The sequence below is a fragment of the Streptopelia decaocto genome, assembly GCF_964273445.1.
Source record: "Streptopelia decaocto genome assembly, chromosome: 6".
Taxonomy (NCBI): Eukaryota; Metazoa; Chordata; class Aves; order Columbiformes; family Columbidae; genus Streptopelia; species Streptopelia decaocto.
Genome location: NC_138660.1, coordinates 61,638,931 through 61,654,739, shown reverse-complemented (window position 1 = coordinate 61,654,739; position 15,809 = coordinate 61,638,931). Strand labels below are relative to the sequence as shown.

At 42.3% G+C, this 15,809-nt stretch overlaps 1 protein-coding gene across 1 annotated transcript; it reads left to right on the top strand.

Annotated features, from left to right (window-relative positions):
* The first annotated feature begins 1,049 nt into the window (after positions 1-1,049).
* On the top strand, positions 1,050-14,500 carry MCM6 (minichromosome maintenance complex component 6). Its single transcript, XM_082056649.1, has 17 exons — positions 1,050-1,200; positions 1,993-2,139; positions 2,723-2,833; positions 3,328-3,577; positions 4,801-4,966; positions 5,046-5,191; positions 6,075-6,225; positions 6,715-6,856; positions 7,826-7,967; positions 8,111-8,218; positions 8,790-8,945; positions 10,000-10,128; positions 11,183-11,344; positions 12,439-12,574; positions 12,845-13,012; positions 13,215-13,354; positions 13,977-14,500. Exons 1-17 carry the CDS (start codon positions 1,091-1,093, stop codon positions 14,088-14,090), a joined length of 2,478 nt encoding a protein of 825 aa, XP_081912775.1. The 5' UTR covers positions 1,050-1,090; the 3' UTR covers positions 14,091-14,500.
* Positions 14,501-15,809: the final 1,309 nt, after the last annotated feature.

Sequence of the window (15,809 nt, the reverse complement as noted above, 5' to 3'; positions counted from 1 at the left end):
AGTAAGTGCAATGTCACAAACATGGAGCCAAGTGTCCAAGCTGAGGCCTAACTCTCCCCTGATTTAACATGCACCCTTTTCACCCAAGGCCAGCCCTTCAGAAGCAGGAAGCGCAGCCTACCTAGTTGGTCATAGAATGTCCTGAGTTGGAAGGAACTCACAAGGATCATCAAGTCCAACTCCTGTCCCTGCACAGGACACCCCCACAGCTCACACCATGTGTCTGAGGACATTGTCCAGTCTCTTCTTGAACACTGTCAGGCTTGGGGTTGTGACACCCCCCTGGGGAGCCTGTTCCAGTGTCCAGCACCCTCTAGGTGAAAAACCTTTTCCTCATGTCCAACCTGACCCTCCCCTGGCAGATCTTCCTGACATTCCCTCAGGTTCTGTCATTGAAGAGAAGTGCCAACCCTTCCTCCTCCCCTTGTGAGGAAGCTGTAACCACAATGAGGGTTGGTCACAGAATCACAGAATGTCAGGGACTGGAAGGGACCTCAAAAGCTCATCCAGTCCAATCCCCCATGGAGCAGGAACACCCAGATGAGGTTACACAGGAAGGTGTCCAGGCAGGTTTTGAATGTCTCCAGAGTAGGAGACTCCACACCCACCCTGGGCAGCCTGTTCCAGGCTCTGTCACCCTCACTCTGAACAAGTTTCTTCTCATATTTAAGTGGAACCTCCTGTTTTCCAGTTTTTACCCTTGTCCTATCATTGGTTGTCACTGAGAAGAGCCTGGCTCCATCCTCCTGACACACTCTTTATATATTCATAAACATTAATGAGGTCACCCTGCCCCCCTCACACCCGCTCCGCTCGGAGTCCCGCCGCGGCCGGGAAGTGCCACTCTACACTTTCCCCTCCCCGGAGCAGGAACCCGCCTCCTCCGCCTCCCGTCCCAGCGCCGGGAGCGCCCCTCACGTTTGGCGCGAAAATGTCGGTGCGGGAAGGGGGAGGAGCGGCGGCGGGGCGGGGCTCTGCGGATCGCGGCCGCCGATTGGCCGGCGCGGCGGAGCGTCGGCGCACGTGGGGTACGCTGTGGCGCGAACCGCCGTGGGGCCGGGCCGGGAGAGCAGCAGCAGCGGCGGACGGGATGGATCTGGCGGTGGCGGCGGGGGCCGCGGGGGGCACGCAGCAGCACCAGCAGCTCCGCGATGAGGTGGCCGAGAAGTGCCAGAAGTTGTTCCAGGACTTCTTAGAGGAGTGAGTGAGAGGGGCCGGGCCCGGCGGCGGGGGGGCAGGCCCGTCAGAGGCGGGGGGCCGCGGGAGGGCGCCTCACGGAGGGGCCGCCATTTGGCGAGGCCGAGATCCTGTCAGGGGCTGTCTCTCTGGTCTCCCCTGTTTCTGTCAGGAAAGCTCTCGTCGTCTGGGCCGCTGAGGGAGCGCCGTGCAAAATCCTCCCCAGAGAGCTTCGGACGGGACGTTTTTAGCTGCATTTTGTCCCTTTTAACAAAGTTTTGTGACGACCGCGTTAAGAATCCCTTTTGCGCCTTGGTTGTTAGACCTTAATGCTTTTGACTGCCTACGTTTTGTCTCCCGAGGGACCTTTCTGTGGCAAGAGGGAAACAACATGGCCCTGAGGAGCGCAAAACAAAACCCGTTTTGCTGGTGCAGTTATTGTTAAAGCATAAGTAAAACCCTGTGTGAAATGCAGATCCAGTGAGCCTGTGCTGGGCTGTTTGTAGAACGCGTGTAACATGGGGATGGAGGGAGAACTGTTGTTGGAAAAGACGTTTGCAAGGGACTGTGGGTCACTGTCATTCTCTTGCACACTCCTTAACATGTGCCAGCCTTTGTTTCTCCTCTACTGAGTTCCAAACTATTCAGTTGCTGCCTGATATAGAATCATTTCAGTTGAAAGAGACCCTCAGGATCATCGAGTCCAACCATAACCTAACTCTGGCACTAAACCATGTCCCTAAGAACCTTGTCTAAATGCCTTTTAAACCCCTCCAGGGATGGTGACTGTGAAACGTTTCCCTGAATCACTTTCAGGTTCCAGAACAGCGACGGGGAGGTCAAATATTTGCGCGATGCTGAAGAACTGATTCGGCCGGAGCGGAACACGTTGATTGTCAGCTTTGCGGATTTGGAGCAGTTCAATCAGCAGCTCTCTACCACTATTCAGGAGGAATTTTACAGGTAAAACGTAGAGATTACCTGGGAGCTGTGCAACGCTGCGGTCTCAGGCCCTCAGTCTCCCTGACCAGAGAGAAGTTTATATGCTTTCTGTGTCCCCAAACCACTTACATTTAAGAAGTTGGTTTGGTTTGTTTGGTTTTTTTCCTAGATCAAAACATATCTCTCTAAACTATTCATAATTACTCATTTTGCCTGTCTGGAAATCATGAGTTAACTAAGCAATTGCATTTGTTCCAGTAAAGAAGGAGATGGTTGGTACAGTAATACAGAGTAAACTCTAGAACTTCTTGCTCTGAAAATATTTTATTGAGCCAGTAGCTTATTTTTAGTGTCCACTTCTTAATATAAGGATAAAATTGTCATATGAGACTTTAAAAAGTATGTTGAAAAAGTCCAGACAATAAAGCAAATGGTATTATTATGCAGTAATGTCATATTTAGGTTAAGTTTTGTGTGTTCTTATCTAATATGCCAGTATAAAACAGAACCTGGAAATGTATGATACAAGCCTTTGACGTAGTCTAAAGCAAAGAAGGCATTTCGATAGCTTCTGTATCATTTTAACTTGTTTTCTGTATTTCAGGGTTTACCCTTACCTCTGCCGTGCAGTAAAGACGTTTGCTAGAGACCATGGAAATGTTCCTTCGAACAAGGACTTTTATGTTGCATTCCAAGATCTGCCTACCAGACACAAGTAAGATGATTATTAATTCCAGAAACTTGCGCATTTTTACTACTGGAAAAAAGCATCAAAGCATACTGAAAATGTCTCGGTTATACAGCATGAAATGTATAGTTTAACCTATCAATTGTAAAGAAGTTGCCCAATCTTGTGCTGGATTTGTTCTGAAACAGTTTTTCATTTGTGAATCATGCTCAGATACTTACTTTTTTTTGTGGAATATGATGAAGGTAACTTCTCTAATTTAAAAAAATATTGAGAGCTTTTGAAGTATCAGTGAAGTAACTTTTGCATTGGTTTGACCTTTGATATTAATCAAAAAGTTTATGGAAAATCATCAAATGTGAAAATATTCTAGTAACATTGTTTCTTTGTCTGTTACAACTGTTCTTTAGTCACAGACTGAATGAAACTATGTTGCATCCTAGTACTTGGGCAGCACCCTGGGCTTAAAAATATCGACTCATTTTCAGAATTTAATCCATATGAATTTCTGTTTTAAACAGGATTCGAGAGCTGACATCAGCAAAAATTGGGTCATTGATGCGTATCAGTGGGCAGGTGGTACGTACCCACCCCGTCCATCCTGAGCTCGTGAGTGGAACCTTCCTGTGCCTCGACTGCCAGACCGTGAATAAAGATGTGGAACAGCAATTTAAATACACACAGCCGAACATCTGCAGGAACCCGGTCTGTGCCAATAGAAGGAGATTCCTGCTGGACACAAACAAATCAAGATTTGTTGATTTCCAAAAGGTACAGTGGGGAGGTTGGGGGATGGTGACAAACCATGATGGTCCTATTGTAGTTGAAGGGTGTTTTTTGTACTGATACACGTTGAAGACACTTAATTTTGGTTCTGCCAACATCAAGAAAAGGTGCTGGAATTTCTGCAAATATTTTATTTCAATGGATGTCTTTTGTTTAAGCATGGAAAATTATGAATAGTATCAAAGCAGTTTTGTTGCATGAGATTTATTGTCTAAAAAGCCACTGAAAACCCACATATTTGGGCCATCGTTAGTCTTGTGTTGCAGGTACATCATGCATAGTTGTTCTATATGAGTATGAAAAGAGGTGTCTTTAGTATCTACAGCATTTTGCTCTTCCAGATTGATTTACTCTGCCAAATCCCCAGCACTTCACATCCTGCAATAATATTTTGTGTCAGTCACAGTAACTGGACTTTTCAAGCTGCTTTTCCTAGCCCTCAGAATTGTCATTGCGACCCCTGGGAATCCTCTTAAGTTTCTCCAAGACTCCTCTGAGATACTAATTAGTAAAGGGATTTTTGGTTATGTGCCTTATTGTAAGAGGAATTTCATGACTGATACAGATGGCAGCAACCAAATGCTACTTCCTATATTTATGAGGAGCTTACCTTAAGCTCTGCTTTGCACTGGTGCAGCCTCACCTGGAGCACTGTGTGCAGTTCTGGGCGCCACGGGATAAAAAAGATACTAAGCTGCTAGAGAGTGTCCAGAAGAGGGTGATGAAGTTGGTGAAGGGTTTGGAGGGGAAGCTATATGGGGAGCGGCTGAAGTCACTTGGTTTGTTCAGCCTGGAGGAGGCTGGGGGGAGACCTCATGGTGGTTACAGCTTCATCACAGGAGGAGGAGGAGGAGCAGGTGCCAAATTCTTCTCTTTAGTGACTGATGACAGAACCCGAGGGAATGGCAGGAGGATGTGCCAGGGGAGGTTCAGGTTGGACATGAGGAAAAGGTTCTTCACCCAGAGGGTACAGGACACTGGAACAGGCTCCCCAGGGAGGTGTCATGGCCCCAACCTGACAGTGTTCAAGAAGAGACTGGACAACACCCTCAGACACACTGTGTGACCTGTGGGGTTGTCCTGCGCAGGGACAGGAGTTGAACTCGATGATCCTTGTGGGTCCCTTCCAATTGAAGACTTCTGTGATTCTATGAAGCAATTTCAAATTTGGTGACATCCGCTAAGCACTAAATGTTCTCTCCCCCCAGGTTCGCATTCAGGAGACGCAGGCCGAGCTGCCGCGTGGCAGCATCCCTCGCAGCGTGGAAGTCATCTTGCGCGCAGAAGCAGTGGAGTCTGCTCAGGCAGGCGACAAATGCGACTTCACGGGGTCGCTGATTGTCGTGCCCGACGTGTCCCAGCTCTCAACACCAGGTTTGTTGCTGTGACCCAAGCGATGTGTCCCTCCTGCTTGCCGCGGGACCTGCTGTTCTGACTGTGGGTCTGATGGCAGGGGTGCGCGCAGAAACCGGCTCGCGGGTGAGCGGCACAGAGGGCTATGAAACCGAAGGCATCCGAGGACTTCGCGCCCTGGGAGTCAGAGAGCTGTCGTATAAGCTGGTCTTTCTAGCGTGTTATGTCGCACCAACAAATCCACGGGTGAGTTTGGAGAGAAGGTAGATTTAAAGGTGTTGATGATTTCTGCTCTCTGTGGTTTTACCTCAAATTAGGGAGCAGGAACGGGTAACGGTTTAAATCTGTATATATACCACCTCCCTGTGCATTTGACTCTCTGTATATTCTGATTGCATTTATACAGCAAGTTTTTTTCCTTGTCTTTATTGTTCATAGCACTTTTCGCAGATGTGGTTATTTAACAATGTTATAAATTTATTCTAAAGAGCTAAACGGTCCATTTATTTCCATTCAGCTTTCATCTATTTCTCCAGCATTTCTTTTTCCTCCAGGAAATCCTATTGCTTCATGTTGTCACGGGGAAAACAGTGATCCTTCTTGTTCCCTCTGGTTTATCACATAACATCTTGGGATTTCACTACAACATAATAAGTCATACTGAATATGGCGGGGTTTTAGCATAGTACAATATTTTAATCCATAATTCTGCTATCAGCTTCACTGTCACGTAGGATAAAAATAGTGTCTGTTATTTTCTGTGTGTAGAAATTTCCTGCCTCATTCCAGAGCAATAAGAGACCTTGTGAATTCCAGTTAACGAAGAATTCTTACAAGTTTTAGCCAAATTAAGCCATACTCTTTTTTATCTCTGGACAAGCATCTCTCCTGGGTTTTTCTCACTAACTGAAGTCAGATTCCATTGATTTGTTTTTATTTTTTTCCCCTCTAGGAATTTCTCTATTGGTTTTTAAAGGATAATGTGCTGAGCTCCCATAGCCTACAGTCAGCTTTTCTGAATGTGTTCCTCCCACTCAGCTTGCAGAGCAAGTTTGTGCAACCTCCTGTCTGCAGTACTCACATTCACTAGTGGCCACATTCTTATTTTTATTTAATTTCCTTTGTTTAGTTTGGTGGAAAAGAGCTCCGAGATGAAGAACAAACTGCGGAAAGCATTAAAAACCAAATGTCTGTGAAAGAGTGGGAAAAGGTGTTTGAAATGAGCCAAGATAAGAACCTTTACCATAATCTGTGTACCAGCCTCTTCCCCACTATCCATGGTAAGAGTCCAGTTGTTGCCTCAGAGAAGGAAGATTTATCTTGTTTGCTATTGGGTGATCTGCTGCTAAACCCTACATTTGATGGCTGGATATAAGCTTTATTTTTTATGGGTGTCCTTCAAAAGATTTAAGGGTTCCAAACATTTGTATGCTGTTGTGTATGTGTGTGTCTATATGTTGCAGTTGTTTCTGGCTCAGAGGTAATTTCAGGACTTATGTTGGTTATGTCTGAAAAGTTTTATCAGGTGAATTTGCTCCATATTCTGAGCCACTAGAGACCATAAAGGAATTTGGCCACTTTCTGAGTCATTGTTCCCTGAAACTGTATTGAGCACACAAAAGCAATTTTAGTGGATGTTTAGCAAATAGGTAAATTCTGAACGGACGTGCCCAAATGCTCCGAAATTCTAGTGGGCTGAAATTTTTTTTAAAAAAGGAAAAATGTGGTGTTTTCTTCGGATTTTTAGTTGAGTGTCTTTTCTGGGGCAGGTAATGACGAAGTGAAACGTGGGGTCCTGCTGATGCTTTTTGGAGGAGTCCCTAAGACCACTTCAGAAGGCACTTCATTGCGTGGGGACATCAACGTTTGTGTTGTTGGTGATCCAAGTACAGCCAAGAGTCAATTTCTGAAGTAAGCATCCCTTTAAAATTCAGTATTTAAATATTGTCCAGTGTGACTAGAGCTAGAAATGTGTACTCTGCCTTTTCTACATTAAACAGAGGAGAGGGAAGTAACATTTTTGAGCACATTTTCCAGGAATTGTTTGGATGTGGTTGAATTATTTGAATAGGGCCGAAGTAAACTCAACAGGCCCCCGCGGTTATAACAAAGAATGAATTAAGTCTTTTTTTGTTGGTTAGGTAGTCATGAAAGTGTGGGTTTCCAAATATTTTCAAAAGACATTGATTATTAAAAATACAAGAGTTACTGCACATCTTAAAAAAATCAGAGATATATTAAATATTTCTTTTTCTATTTTTAGCTTAGTCTGAATTGGTAGGTCCCAACATTTTGAAGAAATATTCACTCTGGAAAATAATTATTAAGTAATTATGGTTTATGCTACATCCTAATGCTTTTTTATTTGAAATTCTGTTTAATGTGGTTTTATTTTATTATGCTGCATTGTTCATTATGAAGCTGAGGTCCTTGCAGCATACACCACAACTCAGCAATGCAAAGGGGCCCCAAAAGCTGCCTGAGGCTGCTGGTCGCCAGTCCCGCTGCTCCCTGCTATGAAGCCATTTGTTCCCTCGCGCTGACATTTACCTGACCCACGAGAAGCTGTGTCAGCTCGTCAGGTCAGCAGAAAACTCGTGGGAGGAAATCTGGGCTGTTTTTTCTGCTGGTGTAGCCACGAGTGAATAACACCCCTGTGACAGACAGCAGTTAGACAAGGATTCATTTCCAAGTCTTGCTCAAACATCGATAGAGGTGGCAGGGCCTGCCTAAATGTTAATTACTTCCTCAAGGAAGAGACAATTCCTGGCCTGAGAGGCGGAAAGCAGCACTGCGTTACAGTTACCTGCTTTCTGCAGGTTTTAATCTGACTTTTTAAGTTTGTGCAACACAATTCCTCATGGCTATTTCTCTCCGTAGGCACGTGGATGAGTTCAGTCCTCGTGCTGTGTACACCAGCGGCAAAGCCTCCAGCGCTGCTGGCCTGACAGCGGCTGTGGTAAAAGATGAAGAGTCTCATGAATTTGTCATTGAAGCTGGAGCACTGATGCTGGCAGACAATGTGAGTCCAGGAACTAGAGATTCCTGCATCCCCAAAATGATTTTGATTAATGACCAAGATCCCCAAATTGCTTTAACGATGCTTTTTTTTTCCAAAAGCGATTTAATTTGGGTAACTTATTACCTTTTGTTGTTCCGCTGCAGGGGGTTTGCTGCATTGATGAGTTTGACAAGATGGATATGCGGGATCAAGTAGCCATTCATGAAGCGATGGAGCAGCAGACTATATCCATTACGAAGGCAGGAGTAAAGGTAGCTCACGCGTTCCTCTGGCTCTGTAGTCTCTGTCATCACCTGTTTGTTGCGTGTACTGATCCAGCATCAGCTGACGGATTTTCCTGTCAGCTCCGCAGCTGCCTCACTGTGGCAGGAGAGAGAACAGTTCTTGTGCCACATAACCAGAAAGGATTAGAAATTATACTGAAATGAAAAAAGACATACTAGTGGGTAGGAAACAGAAAACGCGAAAATCCTAACCTTGAAGTAACCCCCAAAAGAGGATACAGATTTATGTGTATTTGTAGAAGTAAACTGTGTATATGCACTGTTAAAAACAGGGTGTTGTGAAAAGCTGTTTCAAGGGCTTGTTTCAGAATTGTTGGCAAGAGTGTGGCAACGTTAAAATATTGATACATCAAACTGTTTTTTGGGACAGATACCTGGTTAGAAAGGACTGGTTAAAAGCATTTGTGCCCTCTTGAGGAGTGATTGTTTTAATACCTCATTGAAACTCCATCTAAAAGATGTTATACTGACCCATTTGAATTGCATGAGTTGGTTTAGCAAGTGGTCACTGATATAACTTTTATTTTTTTTATTTTAGGCTACTCTGAATGCCAGGACCTCCATTTTGGCTGCAGCAAACCCAGTTGGTGGGCGCTATGACAGATCCAAGTCCCTGAAACAGAATATAAACCTGTCAGCTCCCATCATGTCTCGCTTTGATCTCTTCTTCATCCTTGTGGATGAATGTAATGAGGTAATTTTAAGGAATTATAGAATAATTTATGTCAGAAAAGACCTCTGGAAGTCTCTAGTCTAACCTCACTCAAAGCAGATAATTGAGAACAGGTTGTGAAGACCTTGACCTGGTGAGTTTTGAATATTTCCAAGGATGAAGATTCTGCAGCAGCCGCTCTAGGCCGCTACCGCAATGTTTGTCAACTCTTATGTGTTTAGAAAAAATATTAACTTTCATATCTAATCAGAATTTCTCATTATTCAGTTTGCGTACATTGCCTCTTTTCTTGTCAGTCTGTACTTCTAAGAATAATCTGGCTCCACCACATCTGTACTCACCAGTGAGGCAGTTGCTTTCTTTTCATGCTGAACAGACCCAGCTCTTTCAGCCTCTCTGCTTTTGCCCTCTGACCATCTTGGTGACCCTCTGAAAATTTAGGTGAAGCTAATCTCATAAGAGTGTGTTGCTTCTGCTTTTCTTCTCTGTCTGCGAAGTCAAAAGTTGGCAGTACAAATTCGAACGCGCTCTGCTGAATACAAGGACACCTTTTCATCTTGTAGTGATTTGACCTGCAGACTTAACACCATTAGTCATTTTTACAAATGGCCGGTCACTAAGGCTGAGACTGCTACCACCTGTCTGTGTGCCGTTTGCCTTGGGAACACACGAGATACAGAGATTAATCTTGGTTCGGGGATGTTCTCTCCGCTGTTTTGCTCAGAGTGATTATCTGTTTGAGAAGGGACTGATGACAGAGACAGAGTAGGCTGAAAAGAAGGAAAGCAGTTCCCACACTGTCAAGTGCTGTTCTCTGCCTGTTCTGTTGCTAACTTGTAACCTCGGAGAGTTCCGAGGGGTTATAAATCCTAAAACTGCCTTTTATCCCTTTTCTGCTATGTTCCCTTGTGTTAAAAACCTCCAGGGCGCTCTCCTGGATCTTCTGGCAGAGTGTTTGGCTTCTGGAAAGACTTTTTCTGCCACGAGGAATAAAAGGGATGGGAAGGAAGAATACAGCTGTTGTTTTAATATTTGGCTGGTGTGAAAGTGGTCTGACAGAGCAATTATATCCCAGGTTACAGATTACGCCATTGCCAGACGCATAGTGGATCTGCATTCCAGAATAGAAGAATCTGTTGACCGTGTCTATTCATTAGATGATATCAGAAGGTATCTGCTGTTTGCAAGACAGTTTAAACCAAAGGTAATTCTACTTTATTGTCCAAGTTGTTCTGCATGAGGAGGTTTTTTCTGGCAAATGCAAAGACACTTAATGTAGTGTTGTCTTAAGAAAGGAGCTGTAAATTCAATTATTATCTAGAAATATAGCATATTTTGGAGCCATGTACTCTTTCTTTTGAACTCCAGAACCCCAACCAGCCCAGCTGAGACTATATTATAATCCGTAGTCTTAATTGCTTTGGTGACACTTCGTAACCTCTGTCTAGGGCAAATGAGGGGTCGTTTCATAGCTTTCTCATGCTTCAGGGGCATGGGTTGTCCAGCAGGACTGCTGCAGAGATTTCTGTATTTTATTGACTTACTGCTCAATCAGTTTGTTTGTCTCTATTTTAAGAGGGTATTGTTCCTCAATGTTTCCTTGCTTTTTTTGTGATAAAATACGGAACATGAGAAGCTGCTCTAAGTACAAATTTTTGTTGTCTATGCAAACAGCAGCTTGGGTGGGCTGTGTATAAGATTTTTGAGTACTTCTAACGTAGTTCTTCTCAAATTGAAGGAGAGAACACCCTTCTTCACAAATTTTGAAAACTCCCATTTCCATGTGGTGGGGAGATTGCTTTCCTGGTTGTATCTGTATACGTGCAGATAGACTCAGGTTAAAAAGCACATACACAGAGGTGTACTTGGTGTTACTATGTCAAGTGTATGCTTGTGTGTGTTTGCATGCAGATTGAAAGGTAAATAAGCGTAGAACGATCTAGTAGAGACAGACATGAATTATGCCCAGAAGCAAGTCAGTGGAACAGAAAAATAGAAATTATCAAAAATCTGCTGTAAAATAATAGATGCATCAGTGTACTTATTGTAATATCATTGTTACCATAATCATTATTACAATATCATTTTAGCATAAAATGATTGTCATTGTATTGATGTGTAGTATGTTTAGAGCATAGAATATTTCAGACAAAAGCAGTAGCCAGTGCAGAAGAGTCTGGAAACTGCCAATCTAATGCAAGAAACGTAAACTTTTATACTTTAACATGGCAACCTGTTGTACTGTCTGTGTCACAAAGATATCTAAAGAGTCTGAGGACTTCATAGTGGAGCAGTATAAACGACTACGGCAGCGTGATGGCTCTGGAGTGACAAAGTCGTCCTGGAGAATCACGGTGCGACAGTTGGAAAGCATGATCCGGCTGTCGGAAGCCATGGCCCGGATGCACTGCTGTGATGAGGTATCAGGTTTTGGATAAAAGTTTGTATAAATGTTAATATAAATGTTGCTATTTGACTATGGTATTGTACATATTTAAACCCTGGGGGTGAGGAGGAGAGTGTGGATCACATTTTCACCTGTGATGTGGTCGTACGCAGTTTGAATTTGTATGCCAGAAATACTGGTTTTAAGGCATGTCTTGTAAACTGAGATCAGCTGGTCCAAACTGAGAACATGCATGTTTTTGCATTACAATTGCGTCAGCACTCTGAGCTTGTTACCTGTTAAATTGTGACAAACAGGAAGAACAATCATCCATTGGTATCAGCCATGCTCTCCTCATCTGGCATAGTTTGTAATTTCTCACAGCTCTCTTCATCTGCAGTCTAAAAAGACAAAGTTCATCAAAGTATCTGAACCTCTCTAATAGTACTTGTGTTTGCGATCTGAACTCCTCCTCACATCAACCAGTGTTGAAATCTGTATTGACTATGAACTGCAGTATGACTATTAGCCGTCTAGTCCCTGCTTTAAAACTCAGCAGGCTTCTTGATGTGTTGTCTAGGGATTATGTGACACATGCAGTGATAGAAAGTTGCTCAGTGGTTGAGTAAGAAGGGCACCCATTGCGGTTTTTTTAATTAAACTCAGCTTGTAAAGAAACAAATAGCTTTTAGCTTATGGCTCAGATAGAGGTGATTTTTCCAGTTTTTGCTTTTCAATTCTGGAGGAGACTCTTCATTAACTATTTTTTTTTTCATATTGTTTCTGTTCAGACCCAGTTCTTTCATGTTTCTTGCTCCTCCACCAATCTGTCTTCAAAATGTTCTTGGCTTAAGTCAAAATTATATCAACTCCATGTGATCGCTAAAGCCTGAAAGATTCATCAGACTGCTAATTCCCTCTGTAACCTGGTGTGAAGTCAAAGTACTTGTAGCGGGATATAATTTGATTTGCAGATTCTTTACTGTTCAGGATTAATCAGGTGGGATTGGTAGAAAGACCCTTTGTCAGAGTCAGGGGTGAGTTTCTGGCGCTTTAGGGAAAAAAACTTTTAACACTAGAAGAGCCACCGTGCCTGTTTAATATGTGTATTTCCCAAATCTTCCCCAGGTTCACCCAAAACATGTGAAGGAAGCTTTCAGGCTTTTAAATAAGTCTATCATTAGAGTCGAGACTCCCGACATTAATTTAGACCAGGAGGATGAACAACAAATGGAGGATCAAGAGGACCAAGATGGAGCCAATGGTGAATTAATTGTAGAGAATTTTTTCAAATGGGGAAGTACTTCCCTCCTTTAGAGCTTACCTTGTTGGGCATATGCTTCTCCTCAGTTTCTCCATTATTTCTCATCTAATGAGGTCTAGGAGTCTTGACTCCTGTTCTTAACTCTCTTACTTCTTCAGCCTCCTTGTGGGTTCACTCACCTGGTTGGCCAATACAAAACTTTTCAGTCACTCGAAGTACGAAACAGTTAAAAGACGTTGCAGATTTAAACCTGGGCGTGTGTCTGAACAGGTGAGGCAGCAGCTCCAGCTGGGGTCAATGGTCTTGTGAATGGGATCAACGGCCATCCTGAGGACATGAACAAGGATGCTGCCCCCAAAGCATCTCTTAGACTGGGCTTCTCTGAGTACCGACGGATTTCTAATCTCCTGGTGCTGCACCTCAGGAAAGCAGAAGAAGGTGAGAATTTGTTTATTAAAAAGATGGGAGACCCTGTGTTGTGTTGCCAGAAGACATGCTGATTTAAGAAACGGAAGAAAGTCTGATGGGCTCTTGCACATCTCTCTCTTCAGCATAATAAATGTTAACATGTAAATCCTTTTCTCTTACGGCTTGAATGGTATCTTACTGCTGCTGTTCATACAAATCATTTTCTTTGCAGAAGAGGATGATTCAGCATTAAAGAAGAGTGAACTTATTAATTGGTATCTGAAGGAAATTGAATCTGAAATAGAATCTGAAGAAGAACTAATAAATAAAAAGAAGATCATAGAGAGAGTCATTCACCGACTTACACATTATGTATGTATAGACGTGTGGATAGTGAAAAAGTATTTTAACTCATGTAGTGCAATGGTTCATTTGTAATAGAATGCACTGCTAATTTGAGAAATGTGTTTTGTGCTTCCATGTTACTGGCTGATGCAGTATAAATGCCTTCTCTGTTTAATATCTGTTAAAAATAGTTCTAGAGAAAACAGTGAAATAAATTAGAGATGTGTATAAGTAAAACTTCAAAGTGCCATGTTATGTCCCTATGGAAGTGTAAGTGGTATTTTTCCGTAGTTCTGTAGTGTTAGGTTACATATTAGGATATAGAAATGCAAACAACACCTTAGTGCCCCTGTGACTTAAAGCTATCTATCTAGAACAGTTTGGAGGAAAAAGTACGGAAATTTGAAAAACTTCTCATTGTTAAAGGTACAAAACCAGTAGACTGAAGTGTTCCCTGAAAGCATACACTGTGTAAGAGATTTCCACTGAATGCAGCTGTTAAGATTAGGGACCTGTTAGAGTTCACAGTGAAAGAGGTTGAATAATTCATCAGTAAGAGGTGCTACCAGTTTAAACAGGAGATGCCTTTCAAAAAGTACAAACAAACCTTTCTTATTCTTGTTTGAATAGCAATTTTTGTCTGTTGCAGGACCACATCCTGATTGAACTGTCCCAGTCAGGACTGAGAGGATCCAGAGAAGAGGAGACTTTTGATGAAGATCCATACCTGGTTGTCAACCCAAACTATCTGCTGGAAGACTAAGGGCCGAGAGAGAACTGGGTTGTAGAACTGTCTGGTTACGTGTTGGAAAATTCTTTTCTGCGTTGTTGCAATGGTTGCTGTATAGCTAACATCTTCAATTCATGTGGATGCTTTACTGTGGAATGTGCCAATGTGCAGTTAGTAATATACGATTGCTCGTTTACACTGAGCATACCTGGCAAGTTTTTAAAGCAATGACATGCTTATATATCAGTTTTGTAATTCTGGGTTTCATTGCCATCGTCCAGATGCAGAGAGTCACTCAATAGGTCTTTTCAGCATCAAGATGTGTAGATGCTTCTGTTTCAAATGAGAGGAATTTCGCGTTGGTTTATTATATTCAGTAGACTTTTTATGCTACAGGTTTTTACTGTTTTCTTATTAACATAAATAAAAGTTTATTAACTGTCCGGAGATGTCTGGGGGTGGATTTGTTGTCACTCGTATGTGGGATTGCTATTTTCTATGCCTGTGCTTTGAGGCTGAAAAAATAGTGATCTAAATGCTTAATGTCTTAAGAAAGATTAAATTTCCTGGAAGACAGATGCTGTTTTTTAATAAGTGTTTTTTTTTTTTTTAACTTCCAGTACTGGATAATGAGAAATTCTGATTGCTTCTCTTTCTTTTAGATGGACTAAAGATGTGTATGCTCCTGTTGCATATATAAGATAGAAAATTGAAAATAGGCAAACCCAAAGCAAGGCTTTAAGTCAGGAGGTCAGAAACCCCCGTGTTGATGAGTGTCTCGACTTGTAAGTGAATTGAAAACTGCCGTCATTTGTGAGGGATTTTTAAGAGTATATTTGTAAACTTGTTTGTAGATTTTTCTATAAGAAAATGTTACTTAAATTTCTCTTGCTTTCAACTATTTGCTGTACGCTATGGAATTATTAAATAATCTATAAAGAATTAAAAATACATGAATATTTGTTCTGTCCACCTGACACCAGCACCTACGAAACATTTGTAATACTGCCCTGTTGCTGGGCACTAACTTTAGCTGCAGTAACTTCTCTCCACTAATTTCTTTCATAAACTGCAACTGGCAAATGCTACATTTAGTTAAAAATTGCCACTCACCTATAACAACAGTTTCATTTTATTCTATATTGTTCATAATTTCTATATAATATTCTATATTGTTCATAATTTACTTTCAGGAGGGTGTTTGTACTTCCTTCTTAGTTTCCCTCGCCCTCCCCTCCAGTTTTTTCTGCTGCTCTTTCACCCGGTTCTAAATGCTTCATATGGTAGGAGGGTTATTTCTGAGATAACACTGCTCTACTGAAAAGTAAGCAGCAGGTGGTGCTGTAAAGTTCCTGTTAGGTAGTTCAGGGAAAAGTAAACGGAGAAAAAAAAAAAGAAAAAATAAAAGAGGGTACTTAGTTGTTCAGAACAGCAAGCACAATGTTCCAGCAAGCTTTGCACGGATTAACCAAAAAAAAATACCCACCTGGGAATCAAACAGGGTCAAAGTGCACAAATGACAGTCCCTGTATACACTGTAAGATTGGCTGTGTGAGCAACAGCAAATGATGAGAGTCATTTTCTACTGTAACTTAACATTTAATGTTGCTTGACAGAGCAGTAAGGTGCCCAGATAATTCCAGGTGCACTTTACACAAAAAGCTGGTTATTAAAGGCATAGACTGGAAGATGGGACTTTTCAATATAGCTATATAGAATTTTGTATTTAGTTGATTTGAACATGTGGAGTAT

Coding starts and splice junctions, on each gene's coding strand:
- MCM6 (XM_082056649.1), top strand. CDS start 1,091: ATGGATCTGGCGGTGGCGGCGGGGGCCGCGGGGGGCACGCAGCAGCAC. Junction 6,857..7,825: donor GCCAAGAGTCAATTTCTGAA/GTAAGCATCCCT, acceptor TTCTCTCCGTAG/GCACGTGGATGAGTTCAGTC. Junction 10,129..11,182: donor CAAGACAGTTTAAACCAAAG/GTAATTCTACTT, acceptor TGTGTCACAAAG/ATATCTAAAGAGTCTGAGGA.